Source organism: Prorops nasuta, unplaced genomic scaffold (genome assembly GCF_024137725.1).
Source record: "Prorops nasuta isolate Cenicafe-Biocafe unplaced genomic scaffold, Cenicafe_Pnas_1.2 PNAS00008, whole genome shotgun sequence".
Taxonomy (NCBI): domain Eukaryota; kingdom Metazoa; phylum Arthropoda; class Insecta; order Hymenoptera; family Bethylidae; genus Prorops; species Prorops nasuta.
In genome coordinates this window covers 3802315-3818317 of record NW_027116805.1, presented here as the reverse complement: position 1 = coordinate 3818317, position 16003 = coordinate 3802315, and the positions used below count along the sequence as shown (strand labels likewise).

Genomic DNA, 16003 nt, shown 5'->3' with positions numbered 1-16003 from the left:
TGTGACAGCCATTGCGAAAATACACTCAAATTATTCTTGGCTTGAAAACCGAATAGCCATTCAACAATTATGGAATTTCACGATTCCTTGAAAGCTTTCAGTTTAAAAATATCCGAAGGAAAATTTCTGAAAATTTTCAGTGAGCGCGCGAGACGAGGGAATATTTGGTGAAATTCGCGATACGTCGGTTAAATATAATAGAAAAATAGAGGGGATAAAAATCTGAATAATAATAAATCCTGACGTTATGGACTAAAAACGGAAAATAGGATTAACCTATTTAAAGTTCGAAAAATCTCTGTAAAATAAATCTGACTTATAATAAATGCGCATACATTTGCCGCTTTGAAAACAGGTTTATCCTTACGGGGCCGTGGAATTATGAAAAGTAATCCTTGCGCGGATTAATTTGATATTCAAAGATGAGCACGGATGCTTCCTTGATGGATAAATAAATAAAGAAATAAATGTGTACTGAATCTTGTCATCTTTGGGCAAATTCCCTACAGTGTCACTGCATTTTTCTTTTCTTCTTTTTTTTTAATAAACAGAAGGAATATTCCGAGATCCCAGTATTAAGAAAATTTATAAAGGTAGAAAATGAGAATGGGGGAGAACAAATAATACTAGACAGCAAGGACAAACATTTGCAGAAAATTCATGAGAACAAATGCCTAGTCCGAAAAATATCTTCAGGAAAAATTAACAAAGACACACAACGGACATACACTATAATATTATACAAACGATTATAAAAAACAACGAAAGTAAAAAGAAAGGAGGTTTTGATTGAAATTTGTGCCGGAGTGTCGAGATGCCTTGGCCTGTACCGTATGAGGAAATGATAATATGCAGGTATATATATTGTAGGGAAGTTTTTGATGGAAGAGAGAGCGGATTAATTTAAAATCGAAAGTCTGAGCTTATTTGGAAAATACGGCACTGCGACGGGACGTGGCTGGAGGGGAAAACTTGTGAGGAGGGTGCAACGACCGTGAAATGGATCGTATACGGGAATATTTCATAAGAGCGAGTTTATACCTTTATGCCATTGTATTCGGAGTCCCGGAGAACTTACTTACCATATTCTTGCTCTCTTTACTATTTACTTCGCAGCGTGAAATAAAGTTGGATCGTAAAGCGCCTCCGCAGACAGACGTCGGAAATCATAAGAATGAGACCATCCCCCACCCAACCCCTCGGCCTTAACTCAACCCTCCAACCTCTCTCTACTTCGCCCCAGCCTCCTTTTCTCTTCAGGGATTAACACGGATTTCTGATTTCTTACTGCAATGTCCATTCGGCTCGCTGGAGGGGCTGTAAATATATTTCTACCAGAAAACAAACACCTTCACCTCTATTCCGACCCTTGAATCGTAATTTTTCACGTCCTTCTCATCCCAAACCGATCGTTCTCCAGCAAACAATACTCTTAATTTATTTATATCCAACTTACGCTCTCTTCCAACATTATTACTATAAAATATTATTTTATAAATCTAACGATTTCCATAATAAAAATAATCTTCCACGTTTGTTTCCCTTAAAAGAATATCCACCGTCTCTCATTGTAAATCATATTACTGCTAATGCCTCTCAATATTACATCTTTCAACGTAAATTCAGTATTTCGTCCAAGACGGTGGGATTTTGCTGGGACGCGAAGAACAACGTTTTACTGATAAGCATAACCATATCTCTCGGCAAATCTGGGATATTAAATTGAGTGGCAACGTTTTGCGATAAACATGTCCGCGCGTGTTTTTTCTTTTGTTTACGCGACTACATTTTAAATAGATTCTGGTGTATCTCAGTATTTGCGCACGGAGCTTTTTCCCTTCGTGTAACGTAATAAGGGTGGTAAAAGGGAGGGGTAGGGGGATGATAAAAAATATTTCTCCGTAGTTCTTTCCATTATATATTACGATTTCGTATCACGTTACTGCATCCCAACACAATTCCACGTATTATTCTCAACCACCCCCCCCCCCCCATCTCTCTTTCATCTTTTCTACTGCCTCCCCCTCCCCCTCTCTATTTCCCTAGAACAATATAAATCCTTCTCGTCGTCTAAAAACTAAATTCGAGCCACCCAAATAACGAAATAGAAACTTTCGTTGCGCGGCGACTAAATCAGCGCTGTTTCGCACGGTCCAAAATCATTTAGCCGGGTAGTCGAGGGGGTTGAAATGGGTATGTCCCCAGTCGTGACCGTCGCACGGCTGGCGAAAATTTTTTTAAATCAATTTCTGCGGCCGTCCGCGGTACTCTCATTCGCGCCATCCGTTTTTTAGCCAGATTGGCTTCGATCACTTTTCCGGCGCGTTTCGAGTGATAGGGAGACAGAGTACAGGGCCTGGTTTTCGAGAACGTTGCTGCAAATAGAATATATGGATGAAGGAAGAGGGGGAATTATTTTTCATATACTCTGTATGAGTGTGGGTGAAATATTGAGAGAATGATAGATATGTACTATATATATACATAGTCGTTAGATGAAGATTATTACAGAATTCCTCAATACTGGTCCCACTGATGGGATATGAATGCAGCTTACGTAAATAGTAAATATCGATAAACCCCTGCTCTCCTTCCTTTTTTCCACTTCGTTCTTTCCCCCTCCACCATTATCCGTGCAGTCCTGTCTGAAAAACCCTGCACCATGCACAACAGCGAAAATGAAAAAAGGCAGAAGAAAAATATAAAACCGGTGAAAAACGAGACGGATGCAATATAAATAAAAATATTCTCAGATATTTATTTATATCTCGACGCGAAAATGTGGCGAACGAAAAAAAAAATAGGAAAAGCCGTATTGGCGCATTTAGGAGGTGAGGGAGGAAAATATTTGTTTGTACTTCCGGCCGTTATCGATGAATGAAATTTGTTCTTTTTTTCTACCGTTGCCCTCACGCGCATACACAAGCGTGTGTTGCATGGTAACAATGATTGGAACGTTAATTATTCTAGATTTAAGTTCGATATAATTTGTTGTTTCAAATTTTCATTATGCTGAATTGTTTTAAGCCAGATTCCAATTGTTAATCCAGGCTCAAAGTGTATTTTCCAATTTCTCGTAAATGCACCCTACTGCTACTATGTAAAGTACGTATACGAGTATCGGAGTAAGTTCGAGACCAATCCGTAGTTTGAGAAATAGTTTATCGGTATTCTCTGTGATGGATAAGCGAAATTCGACGAGATTCTTGGTTAGTATTGGCCGGTAACATTTGCAGAATGTCGATCGTGCCGTGGTTGGACCTAAGATATTCGATCGATGCATAGTTTCCGGTCCACCACAGTTCTTCCCGCAATGTTTACCCCCTCCCCCTCCACCTCGCCGCCGAGATTTACCTTAAGAGACCAGCGACGAGTCGTGGAAAGCCCATCGACCCCCACCAAGGCCCGTTGTGAAACAGCCAGACAGTTTTACGTCCCTTCAACCCTCTCGTAGGGTAAAAATCTCCATTGATCTTAATGGGAAGGACTTTATTGGTGGTGGTGGGGTGGGGATTTTAAGGGGACGCGTGCATAATTCTTCCCGACATAGGAAACTCGTCTGGTGGAAGCCGCTTTCCACGCTGACAGGCTACTAACCGAACAAAGGAGATCAGTGGAATGAAAGCGTAAGGAGACGTAAGAGGATTCACGCGACACTGATCTGACCATAACCCCACCCCCTCCCCCCTCGACTCGACTCTCCATCCGAACCGAAAACCCCAAAAGTTTCACCGAAAATCTACTCCTCGAACTCGCTTCCTGATTTTTTTTTCGGCCTTTTTTCAACCATCAAAAATAATCCGGCTACCTGAACCCTTTTCTCCATCCTCGTCCGACCAATATAATTTTACTCCACTAGATATCGCTTTATCGCACAAAACAAAGGGAACAATTATATTTCGCAGCACTTTTTCATAGCATTTTCTTTGGTCCTTCTCGCTTTGATAAGAAGAGACGCTGGAATATATATTATTTCGTGCACTTTGAAAATGGTACTGGTGGATTTTTCAGACGCGTTGTCTCAATTTCTTGGATGAAATGTAAACAAGGTGACGGGAGGACGGGGGCAGCTCGTAGAGGAAATAATAATGGAAGATTTTTCCGGGGAAAAGTCTCCATCCACCACGTAGAAGGATGGTGGAAGGGAGGGAACTGGTTCGGGGTGGCCGATAAAGAATTTATATAGCAGCGTTGCGTAGGAAAAAGATAACATCGCGAGCAATTCCAGACTGGCGGGTGAAAATTTGTATGAATTTTCATGTCGTGCTCGCGTCCTCCCTTGGGAAGTGCCCGCGGGATTCTCGGGGTTGAAGGGGAGCGAGGGGAATAGGGTGGGGGTAAATATATGCAGACCTGCCGCGGAATCGCTGAAAAAGCACTCGAGTCGGATTTCGTAAACGGGTTTTTCGGCCTCCCGATGCGAGTATAATGCGTATCCAGCCAACGCTAAATCTCCCGAGAATTCTCCTCCTTAAACCGATATCTTGGATTAAAAAAGCCGATATTTTTCGACTGCCGATTCCCAACCGACGAGCATCGATGCCTCAATTAATTTCATACTTCCTCGCTTCGAGTTTTCTTGCAGTTGTTATCTGCTTGATGCTCCAATATATGAAAATAGAAATTCACATACAATCTCAGGTTTTATTTTTATTTTTTAATGGAAATCAATAAATATTTATTTATTATATACTGCATGCGTAAAAAGGGATTTGAGGTGTAATAATGGAAGCGAAGCGTTACCGGAGATAAGGGAAGGGGAAGAAATGGTATATAAGGGATGAGGCTAAGATTTGGAAAAAATCTTAAGTGAAAAGTTTCGACCTCTTTGAGATTCGCCGAGTTAGCCGAAGGAAAGAACCGCAAATGAGATTATACGGACGAAAGTTTGGCAGGTCCGAAAGGATCCGAGTATAATTTTTATGAACCTCAGCGAGAAAGTTGCTCGCGGAGTCACTTGAGAAGCGAGATAAAATCTCTTTATGAAGTCCCGAAGCTGTTCGACTGAGAACAGATTATCCTTCGTTCGATTTTTTCCAGGACTTCCTCCTTGTTGGCCAAATGGTCCTGATGGCTTAATCCAGAACATTATTTTTAGCAAAATCCTCCAACTGACGAACCACTTGTATATATTCCACCTCAAGTATCAATTTTTCCAGTCTATATTACTTTTATAAAAATCAATCATTTGATTTCTTATCAATACACCCCTTTCCTGAGCAAATGATTTTAATGACTGAAACCTCCAAAGCTTTAGCGAAATCTTTGAAATTCCAAACGTGACTCGTCAAACAATTATAAATTCGATTAAAATCAATTAAAGTTTTAATTATAATGGAATCATCAATGATTTGTATTAGATAACAAATTCAATTTGCATATATGGCTTCATCAATCATTTTAATTATATTTCTGGCATTCGATGAAAATTGATCAAAACCATGAGGATTGTGGTGAAGTAAAAAAAAATACACGCACAAACCACACCAAGGTTATTGTAGGATCGGAATATGGGAAATGAAATTGAAGCGTCAAATCAAAGGCTGGCACTTTCAGGTTCCAGGTTCGGGCCCGATTAACCCATCCAGTCCAGGACATTAATTAGAAAACTACTTTCTTCCTGACATTTCAATCTTATCCCGAAGTTCATTGTAAGGGATTGACTTTCTGGGTCGAATCGTTCGGAAAGTCCCGGAGGAGGAAAAAAGTAGAGGGGAGGGGGGAGAGAAAAGAAAATCACCCCTTTAGTGAGCGGGGGAGAGAAGAAGTAAAGAGGAGAACGTGGTTCGAGGGTGGGGATAGGAGGGGTGGTTGAAAAGTCGAAACTGGAGTTATTTCTGCGAACGACGCGATTATCGGGGTTGAAGGGGGTTGGTTTTTAGAATCGGGGTCAAAAATAGTTTCGTTACCGAGAGCTCCATTGTGCGAGTAAAACGCGGGTGGTTTAATGAGATTTCATATAAAAAGCAAGTCTTTCTGCTTCCAGTCGGTGCTCACGATCATTACACCCCCTTTTTATCCTCCCGTCCAGCCCGTTCAACCCCCTCTAGCCTCGTCTTTTCCTTCCCTATACTATACCGCAGCCCCTTTTCCCTTTTTTTCTCGAGACTGGGGGTACGTAAACTTGTAACGTTGCCTACGTAACGGAAAATTACTCTCTCCTCTCGCTCTCTCTCTCTCTCTCTCTCTCTCTCTAATTATCTGTCTATCTCTCCCCTCCTCCCTTCCACCACTCCACCCTGTAACTCTCTCTCTCTCTCTCCCTCTATACTTGTTATTTCCAAAGCCTTCCACACCCCTTCACAGAGAGCAAAAACGCCTCGAGAAATAAGGGACAGAGCGGTGTCCACGGGAGTTTATTAATTAGCGAAAACTCGTTCCATCGGGCATTGTCAATTGCAAATTCGCAATTATCATGAATTATTGTGCGCGTACGTGGGGCCAACGATGCCCGCGGGTTACTCGCAGTTTTTCAGCCCAGTCTGGCTTGATTGTTATTGCGTCACTCTGATGAAATTAAAGCCAGGAACAATGGCGAACCGTCCAAAAATGCCGGAACATAATCGAGAATTGTTCACTTGTTATTATACGACTGGCTAAACCCGACTCGTTTCACTTTGTATTTTTAGCACCCCCCCCCCCCCCCATTGTGTACCGAACGATCGGTCCACACGAATTTATATTATAAATGAACTGTAATCGGGTTTTATTCTGTTTTCTACCACTCGAAATATACTTGCGGCTCAGCCTCGTAATGACTTCTGTAATAAGAGAGAATAAATATGGTAGAGAGAGCATGCAGTTGTAAAACTTGATGGTTTCCGGTTACAGGTTAACGAGATGACATCATTTGACTTATCATGAGCTGTAAAAAGCCACGGAGTAAAGCAGCTGTAGGATATCGTGTCACATATCATGAAGGCGGCAGTCTTTCTCATAGAAGTCCTCCTAGCTTCCGCCATTTACGCGGAAGAGACGATAAAAAAGGTCGTAGGTAAGTTAAACAAAAAAAAACGCTTTTTCGATAAAATCCTTCCTAGCCAATTCAACAGTCGACCCTGTAGAGTTTCATTCATTTCCTCCATTATCACCTATCATTATCATAATACTGTTGGTGCTGAAAGCTAGATTTTTCAAATTCACAATTTGTTTACCTACCAGAATTCGTTCAAGGTTATAGAGTTGCTTGTATAAAAGACTTTCCAAGTTTCTTCTTTAGGAAAAATATTTGTTCAGGAGCGAAAGATCTCCATCAAATGGAATAACGAAAAATTTACAAGAAAAATTAAAGTCGAGTAAAAGATTTGAAAATAAGGGATGTTGAAAAAACAAGTTTAAAAGATTTGTTGGAGAAAAGAAACTGGAAAGACTTTTTCGAACGTAAGAGATTTTCTTGGTTGGAAAGATTTTTAATTAAAGTCCAGATCATTTACAAATTCCCGTCGTGGGAATTCGAGTTGATTCGGTGATTCCATGAACAAGTTTATTTACCGTGCCGGTCTCAAACGTCGTAGGGGGGGGGGGGGGGGGGGTAAGTTTTGTAGAACACGCTCTCAGCTACCGTATCCTGTTTTGTGAAGCTAAAAAATCTTCTTTAATTAAAATTTTCTCTTGAAAAACGCAGGAATTTGATTGAACGAAACTTAAAACAAAAGTTTTTTAAAAGTAATTCGTGAAAAATTGTGTTTCCAGTGAGTGATTTAAAAATAATCGCGCTAAGAAATGAGAAATTAAAGATTTTTAATTAAAATCCAAATCATTTATGATTGCTCGCGTCTCGAGGATTCGATGGATCCGAGAACGGATTGATTCGTCGTTCCGGCATCTTCGGTATGTGCAAACATCGTACAGCGGGGGAGGGGTTCATCGAAACACACTCTCAGCTACCGTGTCATATTTCATTACGTTAATTGCGATCTTCCCGTAGATGGAACGAAGTTATACATACGGCTAGGGACCCTTCGGCATCCCGAGGTGCGACGAAAACCGAGCACCCTTAAGTGCACTCAACGACTTCCAGCACCCCTCCCGATTAGATTTTTCGATAATCCACGCGATTCATGAAAGATATCCCTTAATACAACGAGAGGCATCCTCAAAATCACATTAATAAGTGAGAGAAACGTGAATCATTCCCTCGAAAATTCTCTTCACGAGTGAGGTCCATTAATTATCGTGTTAAATTCATAAGAATCTCTATTCATTAAACACTTTCCAATTAAATAAAAATGCACCAATTGCAAATTCTCACTTTTGCAATGACTGTTCAAATTAAAGTAAAAAGATTAAATTAATTGAACTATGAAATCCAGTGGTCGAGATAAACTATTTCAAGAATTTTAAATTTAACATTTTTATTTTACCTTTTTTAGGTCAGTGTATACATCCCCTTGGAATGGAGGAAGGGAAAATTCCGGATGACGCAATCACAGCATCTTCCAGTTACGAGATGAAGTCTGTCGGGCCACAAAATGCAAGGTTGAAGGAAATAACCAAAACACCTGAATACATAATTAATATTTTCCCTGAAAAAGTAAACAATATAGTCCGACCAAAGCCTCTTCCTTACACAAAATTCTACATTAAAAACATCTGAAACCATTCCATTAACACTAGGCTTACGCGAGCTCCGTATTTACATATCTTTGTGAACAATTCACTAAATTAATAATTTAATTATCTTGCTTTGTTCATAAATTCTCAGAGAACCCGTAAAATTAATGTTTACCATAAATACAGAGTGAAAAGTGCATAGGTACAAGTAGTGAAGGGACATAAAAGGCCAGGCAAAATTATCGATAGACGATTCGAACAAGTTTGAGGAGGATAAAGGGGGTGAGGATAGTTTTTATCGTAACAATTTTCTATAGGAGAATGAAGTTAAATAAGGGGTAAGGTATGCCTTGACGGAGACATTTTGGAAGGAGAACCTGACGTAGTTAGTTTCCTAGTACGTTTATCGGGAACGTTCCGATAACAAGTGGATACTTGTCCAACGTTGATTCCCCTCTTCCTTTCTTTCCTGAATCTCTCCGCTCCCCAGGAACCCCTCGGTCCATTCTTTTTTCCATTCTTTCTCATTCTCTGCCCTGTCCCAGAGTGCTCCTTCCGCCGGATCGAACTTAAGACCACTCTTTATTCTCCTCTTTCAATAACTCTCGCGTAATAACTTTGTCATCCCAGGCTTTCTTCGGGGAAATTCTCCGGCTCTCAAAGTGTTTTACCTTGCACTATTGAAATACGACTGAAGTTTTCATACGCAACTTTCGCGGGATTACCTCCGGCCTTTATTCGTTAAAATAAATAGTCTCGCCACCACCCACCTCCACCGTCACCGCCTCCCCCTCCAGTCCCTTTCTACACCAATTGTCCCCCAGTGTTTCGTAGCTTGATTAAAAATTCATGACGTTTGTTCGTGTAAACACTTGGCGAGCTCTACTCTGCAAAGCTGATAGATTCACAAATTAACGATCGCATCGATTAACTCGGATAACGTAAAAAAGCATCGAATAAACGTTACGTTATATCCCCAGGAAAATAAGTGTTATAAGGGGTAAAGCAGAATATTGATGAAACGTGTAACAGGAATTAAATTCTTTAAACACGAATACAAGAGGCTCGCTGATTAACAAATAAAGTGGACTGAGAATGGAGGTGAAAAAGAAGGTTTAAAGATGGGAGGAGGATGAGGGACGGTATATCATTGAAGAATATAATTTGCAGGCAATTCAAGGGGTGATCCGTGATATTAACGAGACTTTTAATGAAACCACGCGGTGCAAGACTGAAGTTCTCACGGGGTGAGCGTATATTGCGGTCATTAGACCCCGTAAATTTTCGCTCGCCTGCTGAAAAAATAAAAACCGAAAAAAAGGCCTCCCCCCGTTGGTCCCCGTGATTCATGGGATTACTTGGCGCAATTTAAGGAAACGTTGACCGAACGCCCGGGCCGGAAATCCCCCGTCGCGCTTTACGTGATGGTGGAAACAAGAGAACACCGCAGGAGTCTTTCATTTTATCAGGCGTGGACGTGAGATTTCGAAGGCCGCGTGTGGCTGAATAATCTTGGCTGGTATTAGTGTGCGGCCATTTTTATCGCCTATTGCAAATAAGACGAGCCACGATGAGGGTTAACGCCAAGGGAGGAAATGAAATCTTTCCTTAACGAGATTATATTGCTCGGCGAAAAGGCACCCTTGCCCTCCACCTCCTCCCCCATTTCCTAACCCCATTTGGTTCATAGCCTTACGCAAACTATGGTACAATGCTTACTGCAACAGATGGATTCTTGAAGCTAGTAGTCACGCCATTAAATAAATCATCCGTATCGTTTCCATTCCAAGCTGTAAACGACAAAACAAAATTCACACTGGGGGGATGAATATTTCTTGCCGAAAATGAGTAAATCGAGTAGTTCAGGTCAATATAGTTTCCGTCTTTGTACCAATCCACTTTCGGCCACGATTCCTTCTTCGTTTTCATTTTATTCCCTTTTCATTTCGCCTCGACGTCGTTGTCCCCAGGAAGCTAAGACCTTTCTTTATTCCTGGCTTTCAATCCTTACATTGCCACTGGCGCAATAACGTCGTCGGAAGCTTTTCGCGAACGATTCGATTCTCAACCCCTATCGATCGTGAAAAATGGAAAAAGGTGGAGGGAGAGAGGGTGAAAGAGAGAGAGAGAGAGAGTCTTGCAAACATCAATCACGTGGGCTTACAGGATACGACAGGAAAAGAATGGCGGTGCCTGGTGTCCAAAGGCTCAAATCAGCAGCAACGTCAGGGAATACCTGGAGATAGACCTTACGAAGAACCACCTGATAACCTGGACGGAGACTCAGGGAAGGTTCGGCAATGGCCAAGGTCAGGAATACGCGGAAACCTTCTTCCTCGAGTACTGGAGAGACTCCAAATGGCACCACTACAAAAATCTCAGGGGCGACAAGGTAAAAATTTATCTCGTCATTAAGAAGTAGTACAGATCAATAATAAAACGATCATAATAAGAAAGTCACTAGATATGAAGTAGTACAAGCACGATATAGTTTTATCAGTAAGCTGTCGCAAGGTTAACGATGACAACTATGTTTAAGCGGTACATATGGCGTGTGAGCGTAGGAATTTGAAGAATCCAGGATTAATCAGGGATGAATATTTCTTATAATTAAGTAGAACTTGTCAATAATAATACAAAGATAAGAAAGTGGATAGATAAAAAATAGTTATGACACGATATAGTTTTATCAGTGATACGTCGCAAGGTTAACGATCGCAGCTGCGTTTAAGCGACACAAGGGGTATATGGAGGGGATTAGGGAGGGGGGAGGAATTGGGAGAATCCAGCATTAATCAGGGATGAATCCATGCTCGCAGGTGCTGCGGGGTAACAGCAACACCTACTTGGCGGAACGCCAGAAACTGGAGCTGCCGTTCGTCGCCAGCAGAGTGCGATTTGTTCCGTACAGCCAGCATCTACGGACCGTATGCATGCGTGTTGAAATTTATGGCTGCGTCTGGGAACGTGAGTATCCAATAAGTGGCGGCCATTGGGTTGGGCCAGACTCCCACCATCCATCTTGGCAGAATCGTAATAACACTGACTGCTACCAGTAATAACGCAAACACCGATGCCATTTACATTTAGAGTGGAATAAGATAAAGGGACCGATGACTAAACGTGACGAACGTTCTCTGTCACGTGCCAGTTACATTGTTCCCGTCATAACGAATATAAACCGTCCCCCGAACCCACACCAACGCAAACTCTCACCCTTCCTAGCTTATGAATTTTAAACTTCCACCCACCCCTTAGTCGATTATGACTTTTCCTCGACTCGTGCCACGCGATTTATCATCCAATCCTTGCTTAACTATCCAATATCAGTTGAATAACAACAATCGATGCTAATCATTGATCAAAGATAATATAATCATTGTCAAAATACATGTAGCAATCGCTGTTATTATGACCAATGTATACATTTTTGTCTCGTTTTTATTTATCGCTGTTTTTCTCTTCGAGGGGATTTAAATTTCTTTATTTAAAGTTTGAAAAATATTGGAAATGGGGTTTCAGAGTACGTTGCGAAGTATACAGCACCAAAAGGCGAGCACCACGGTCCAAACGGATGCAACGTGGAGGATTCGTCTTACGATGGGAGCCAAACGAACGGAATAATGTCCGACGGCCTTGGCCAGCTCACCGATGGAATCCTGGGGGACGAGTCCGAGTTCATGGCTTCCTCCAACGCATCCAACTGGGTCGGCTGGAAGGACCTCGAGATTATCGAGATCTTCTTCGAGTTCCAAGACGTCCGAGAGTTCCAGAACTTCTCCATCCACCTTGCCAATTATCCTGAAAGAATGGTCGAGGTTCGTGACTGTGTCTACTGCTTCTGTAGTTGTATAAAAGTGCGATTGAAAATTTCGACAATTTTGTCGATGCAAAAAGTGATTAATCGCCATTTAAACGTACCAGAAAAGTTTTACGATCGGCCAGGGACGATTAAGGGCCGAAAATTAATGTACTATAAAGTGGTGGTCGGTTTTAATTTGACCCAACTATGCTTATTGCGAGAATCAGCGGTGTGCGATTGTTCGAATATTTTGCAGCTTTAATACGCGTGGGGGCTGGGCGTGCGGTGGTTAAAACAGCGCTAATAAATTTTATAAGGCGCGCAACGGGCGGAAAGCGCGGAGTATACGAATGAACGAGCCGGTTGTTATTACAAATAAATTGCAAGTTAAACGAATTATATCTCGCAGCATTCAAGCCGGAATGGCAGGAATTGTCGTTTGTTTCCTGATTGAAATGGTTAATGGCCAAATATTAAAGCACCATCGAAATAATTGGCCGCGCCCGGCCTGGAGATAACAGCCGCGCCACTCCGCGGCGTCCCCATAAATATCTATTAATTAATGCTTACTTTTGGACCTGGCCAATCAGCGACCATCGCCGGTCACAGTGCGATTCCATCGACGAGCTTCGGAATCGAATCAAACCACGTGTCACGTGACTCTAACGAGAATTCAAGAGGCTTCGAGAATTTCGCGTTGCGATAACGGGGGAGGAAAGGAAATTGCTGGGTACTCGGTATAATGACTAATTAATTGAAAATTTGCATTAATCGTTTGTCGAGAAATTTATAGCTGCTGATTAAATTCAGTGGTGAAGCTCTAAAATTGGTCAGACGTACTGTAAGATAGAATATAAGGAAAAATGGCCTGAGATAAGTCAGACGTCAACCATGAGAATCGAAGTGTCGTGCACCAACACAGAGAGAGGATTAAAACTTCCTTATACTTGGATCAATGATGAAATTAAGAAGAAACGAAAAATCATCATTGAAGCTTCCAGAAAGCTCAATAGGGAGGTTCAGTGGGAATGGTATGAATTAGGTCAGACGTCAGCTATGAAATCAAAGTCGTTTCTGTAACGCTGGAGATTGATTGGAGTTGGGATTAATGATCAAAATGATACAGTGTTGAAATAATATCGTTTGACAGCAACAAAGAGTAATGCGAGAATAGGCAATATGTTAATGATTTCTCATAATTACAATCGAAGCAGGAGAATATAATATTATTAGGCGGCTTACAGACAAACGAGCCGGGAATCGCAATCAGCTCTCGAATATATTGCAGTGGTATTAGATTTGTATTACAGAAGTGCGATATACTATATACAATATATACGTATATTTTGCGAAGGAAGGAATTGTTACATGGATGTGTAGAGAGGGAAAAGAGATAGAGGATGGGATAGGATTAATAGAGAGATGAGGATAGACAGATAGAACCTGAGACAAAGACACACGCAAACACACACAGTGGTAAAGAGGGACAGAGAGACTACGAGATAAAGAGGTATATGGATGAATAGAGAGGAAGAGAGTTTATGTATGTATGTATGTGTGTATGTGAGAGAGAGAGGGAGAGGGAGAGAGAAACAGGAGTTGGAGAAATTCGATAAGCCAGCTCAGCTTCGCGTTACACGAAAGGCGTGTTTTGCTTTACAGATATTTTCGGTCGTGTATATCTGGTTCTCGCTGGACGGGAAACAATATCAGCCAACGGCGGAAAAGCTCGAGGTCACGGATGAGATTAAATCGAGCACTGTCAATTTATCGCTGCCACTGCCCGCCAGGCATGGTCGCTTTGTCAAGCTGGAGATCAAACCCACCTCCAAGTGGCTGCTGGTCAGCGAGATCACCTTCGATACCGGTAAGAGCTCGTACCAATCATAATCCATCAGTTTTCTCACCAATTTTTTTATTAAATTTTTAGCCATTTTTATTAAAGCATGAAGCATCAACGTGTGATTATTAAAAAATAAAAGAAAATAAAAGTTTATTGTTTAAGAATTATTCATATTTTTTTATAATAGGTTTTTTGTATGGTGAAAAATATTAATTGTTGTTGTTGAAGCTGGAGTGCCGGGAACGAAGAATTTATCAGTGGACAAGTCAACGGATCAATCGATGGGAGTTTACCAAAACGAGAGTAGAGCCAGTGACGGCGAGCAAGACACAACAAACCCCAGTTACAACGAAACAATTTACGAGCTGAACGCCAATCTAACTCCGGATGCTTTCCCAGTGAACAACTCCCAGACGTACATCGGTTTAGTAAGCGGCATCCTCACGGTTCTCGCGTTATTATTGACCTGCACGATTTTCCTCATGAAGCAGAGGGGCCGGAACAAGGTTGCTCTACTTCAAAAGCACACAGCACTGCTCTGTGGATCCTCAGCACCAGGTGCTTATTCAATTTCTTAATGAAATTATTAATCACTTTATTCCTTACATTAACTCCCTTTTTTTCTTTTATCATTTCCTACGAATTATTTACAGCTGATGTAGTGTTTTCACACTTGCAGGTTTTCTTTATCCTTATTTTTATATAAAGAAAGAATTTCTGCATTTTTGATCGTATAAAATTATATTGCTAATATTTAGTTCATTCAACTTGACAAATTTTCGTAATTTCGAGATAATAAAATGATCCACTTTGCACTTATCGCATTACTTAACTGATTTAGAAAATTGAAATTTTCTTGGTGAACCCGCAGGAATCACAATCAACATGAAGGACATAAAACTGGCAACTCCGATAGTTGTGAATGGACTATCGCAGTCCAGGCTCTCGATAAAAAGTAAAACTCTCTCGAACGAGGATCAGGGAGGCCGCACTGCCGGGGATCAGGAATTAAATTCCAGCCGAGATTACGAACGCGGCAGTGCTTACGAAAGAACTTACAAGCTCTTCTCCGAGGAGAATCTCGCCTACGAGGCGCACACCCATAAAAGCGAACATTTCTCAAGTTGCAAAACCGAATACTCTGGTAAAGTTTCTTAAAAATCTTCTAGATTAAAACCAAATCGTCTCTCATTTTTCTATTTCTGAGTCTTAATTTTAATGTATTAAAGATACATTGAAAGAAATCCTTCGTAACTTCAAATTCATGTAATTTGATTTAGAAGAAAATTCTATTTCTTAATTAAATTATTATTAATGGATAAATTTGATTGGCGCAGATCTTACGAGTGAACGAAGTTTCAAAGAAGACAAATCTACGGATAGAATGACTGCCACTCCTTTCCCTATGAAAAAGAAGAGTCACTCCCAATCATCGAAGGTCAATCATAAAGTATACGAAGGCTATTATGCTGCGACTGATATTCTAACGGTGAAAATTAATAATATCTTAATTAAATGTGAAATGAAGAGGTTCTTAGAGTGAAACAGAAATTTATCAACTAATTTTTCTCTCGCAGATCAAGAGACGTGAACAGCCATCCACGTCGAGTCTTTTCACCTCTCTCCACATCCGGGACTGCATGCACCTGGCCAATAATCATAATTCTTACAATATTCAACATATCTCCAGACACAGGCTCAGGATCCTCGATAAACTTGGTGAAGGAAGTTTTGGACTGGTAAGTCCTCTGGCGATCCTTAAAAATATATTAGCAAAAAATTCATCTTCATTTGTTTCTGTGTAG

General features: G+C 41.0%; 1 protein-coding gene across 2 annotated transcripts in view; it reads left to right on the top strand.

The window, feature by feature from the left end:
• LOC136775636 (discoidin domain-containing receptor 2-like) overlaps positions 1 to 16003 on the top strand; it is a 67315-nt gene that overhangs the window by 49918 nt on the left and 1394 nt on the right. For both annotated transcript variants that reach the window (XM_066730606.1, XM_066730607.1), the window contains exons 2-11: positions 6832 to 6994; positions 8373 to 8478; positions 10720 to 10945; positions 11373 to 11520; positions 12076 to 12371; positions 14018 to 14222; positions 14427 to 14756; positions 15070 to 15342; positions 15536 to 15687; positions 15776 to 15937. In XM_066730606.1, coding sequence (XP_066586703.1) covers positions 6916 to 6994; positions 8373 to 8478; positions 10720 to 10945; positions 11373 to 11520; positions 12076 to 12371; positions 14018 to 14222; positions 14427 to 14756; positions 15070 to 15342; positions 15536 to 15687; positions 15776 to 15937 — 1977 coding nt within the window. In that variant the 5' untranslated portion in view covers positions 6832 to 6915. The remainder of the gene's footprint in view (positions 1 to 6831; positions 6995 to 8372; positions 8479 to 10719; positions 10946 to 11372; positions 11521 to 12075; positions 12372 to 14017; positions 14223 to 14426; positions 14757 to 15069; positions 15343 to 15535; positions 15688 to 15775; positions 15938 to 16003) is intronic.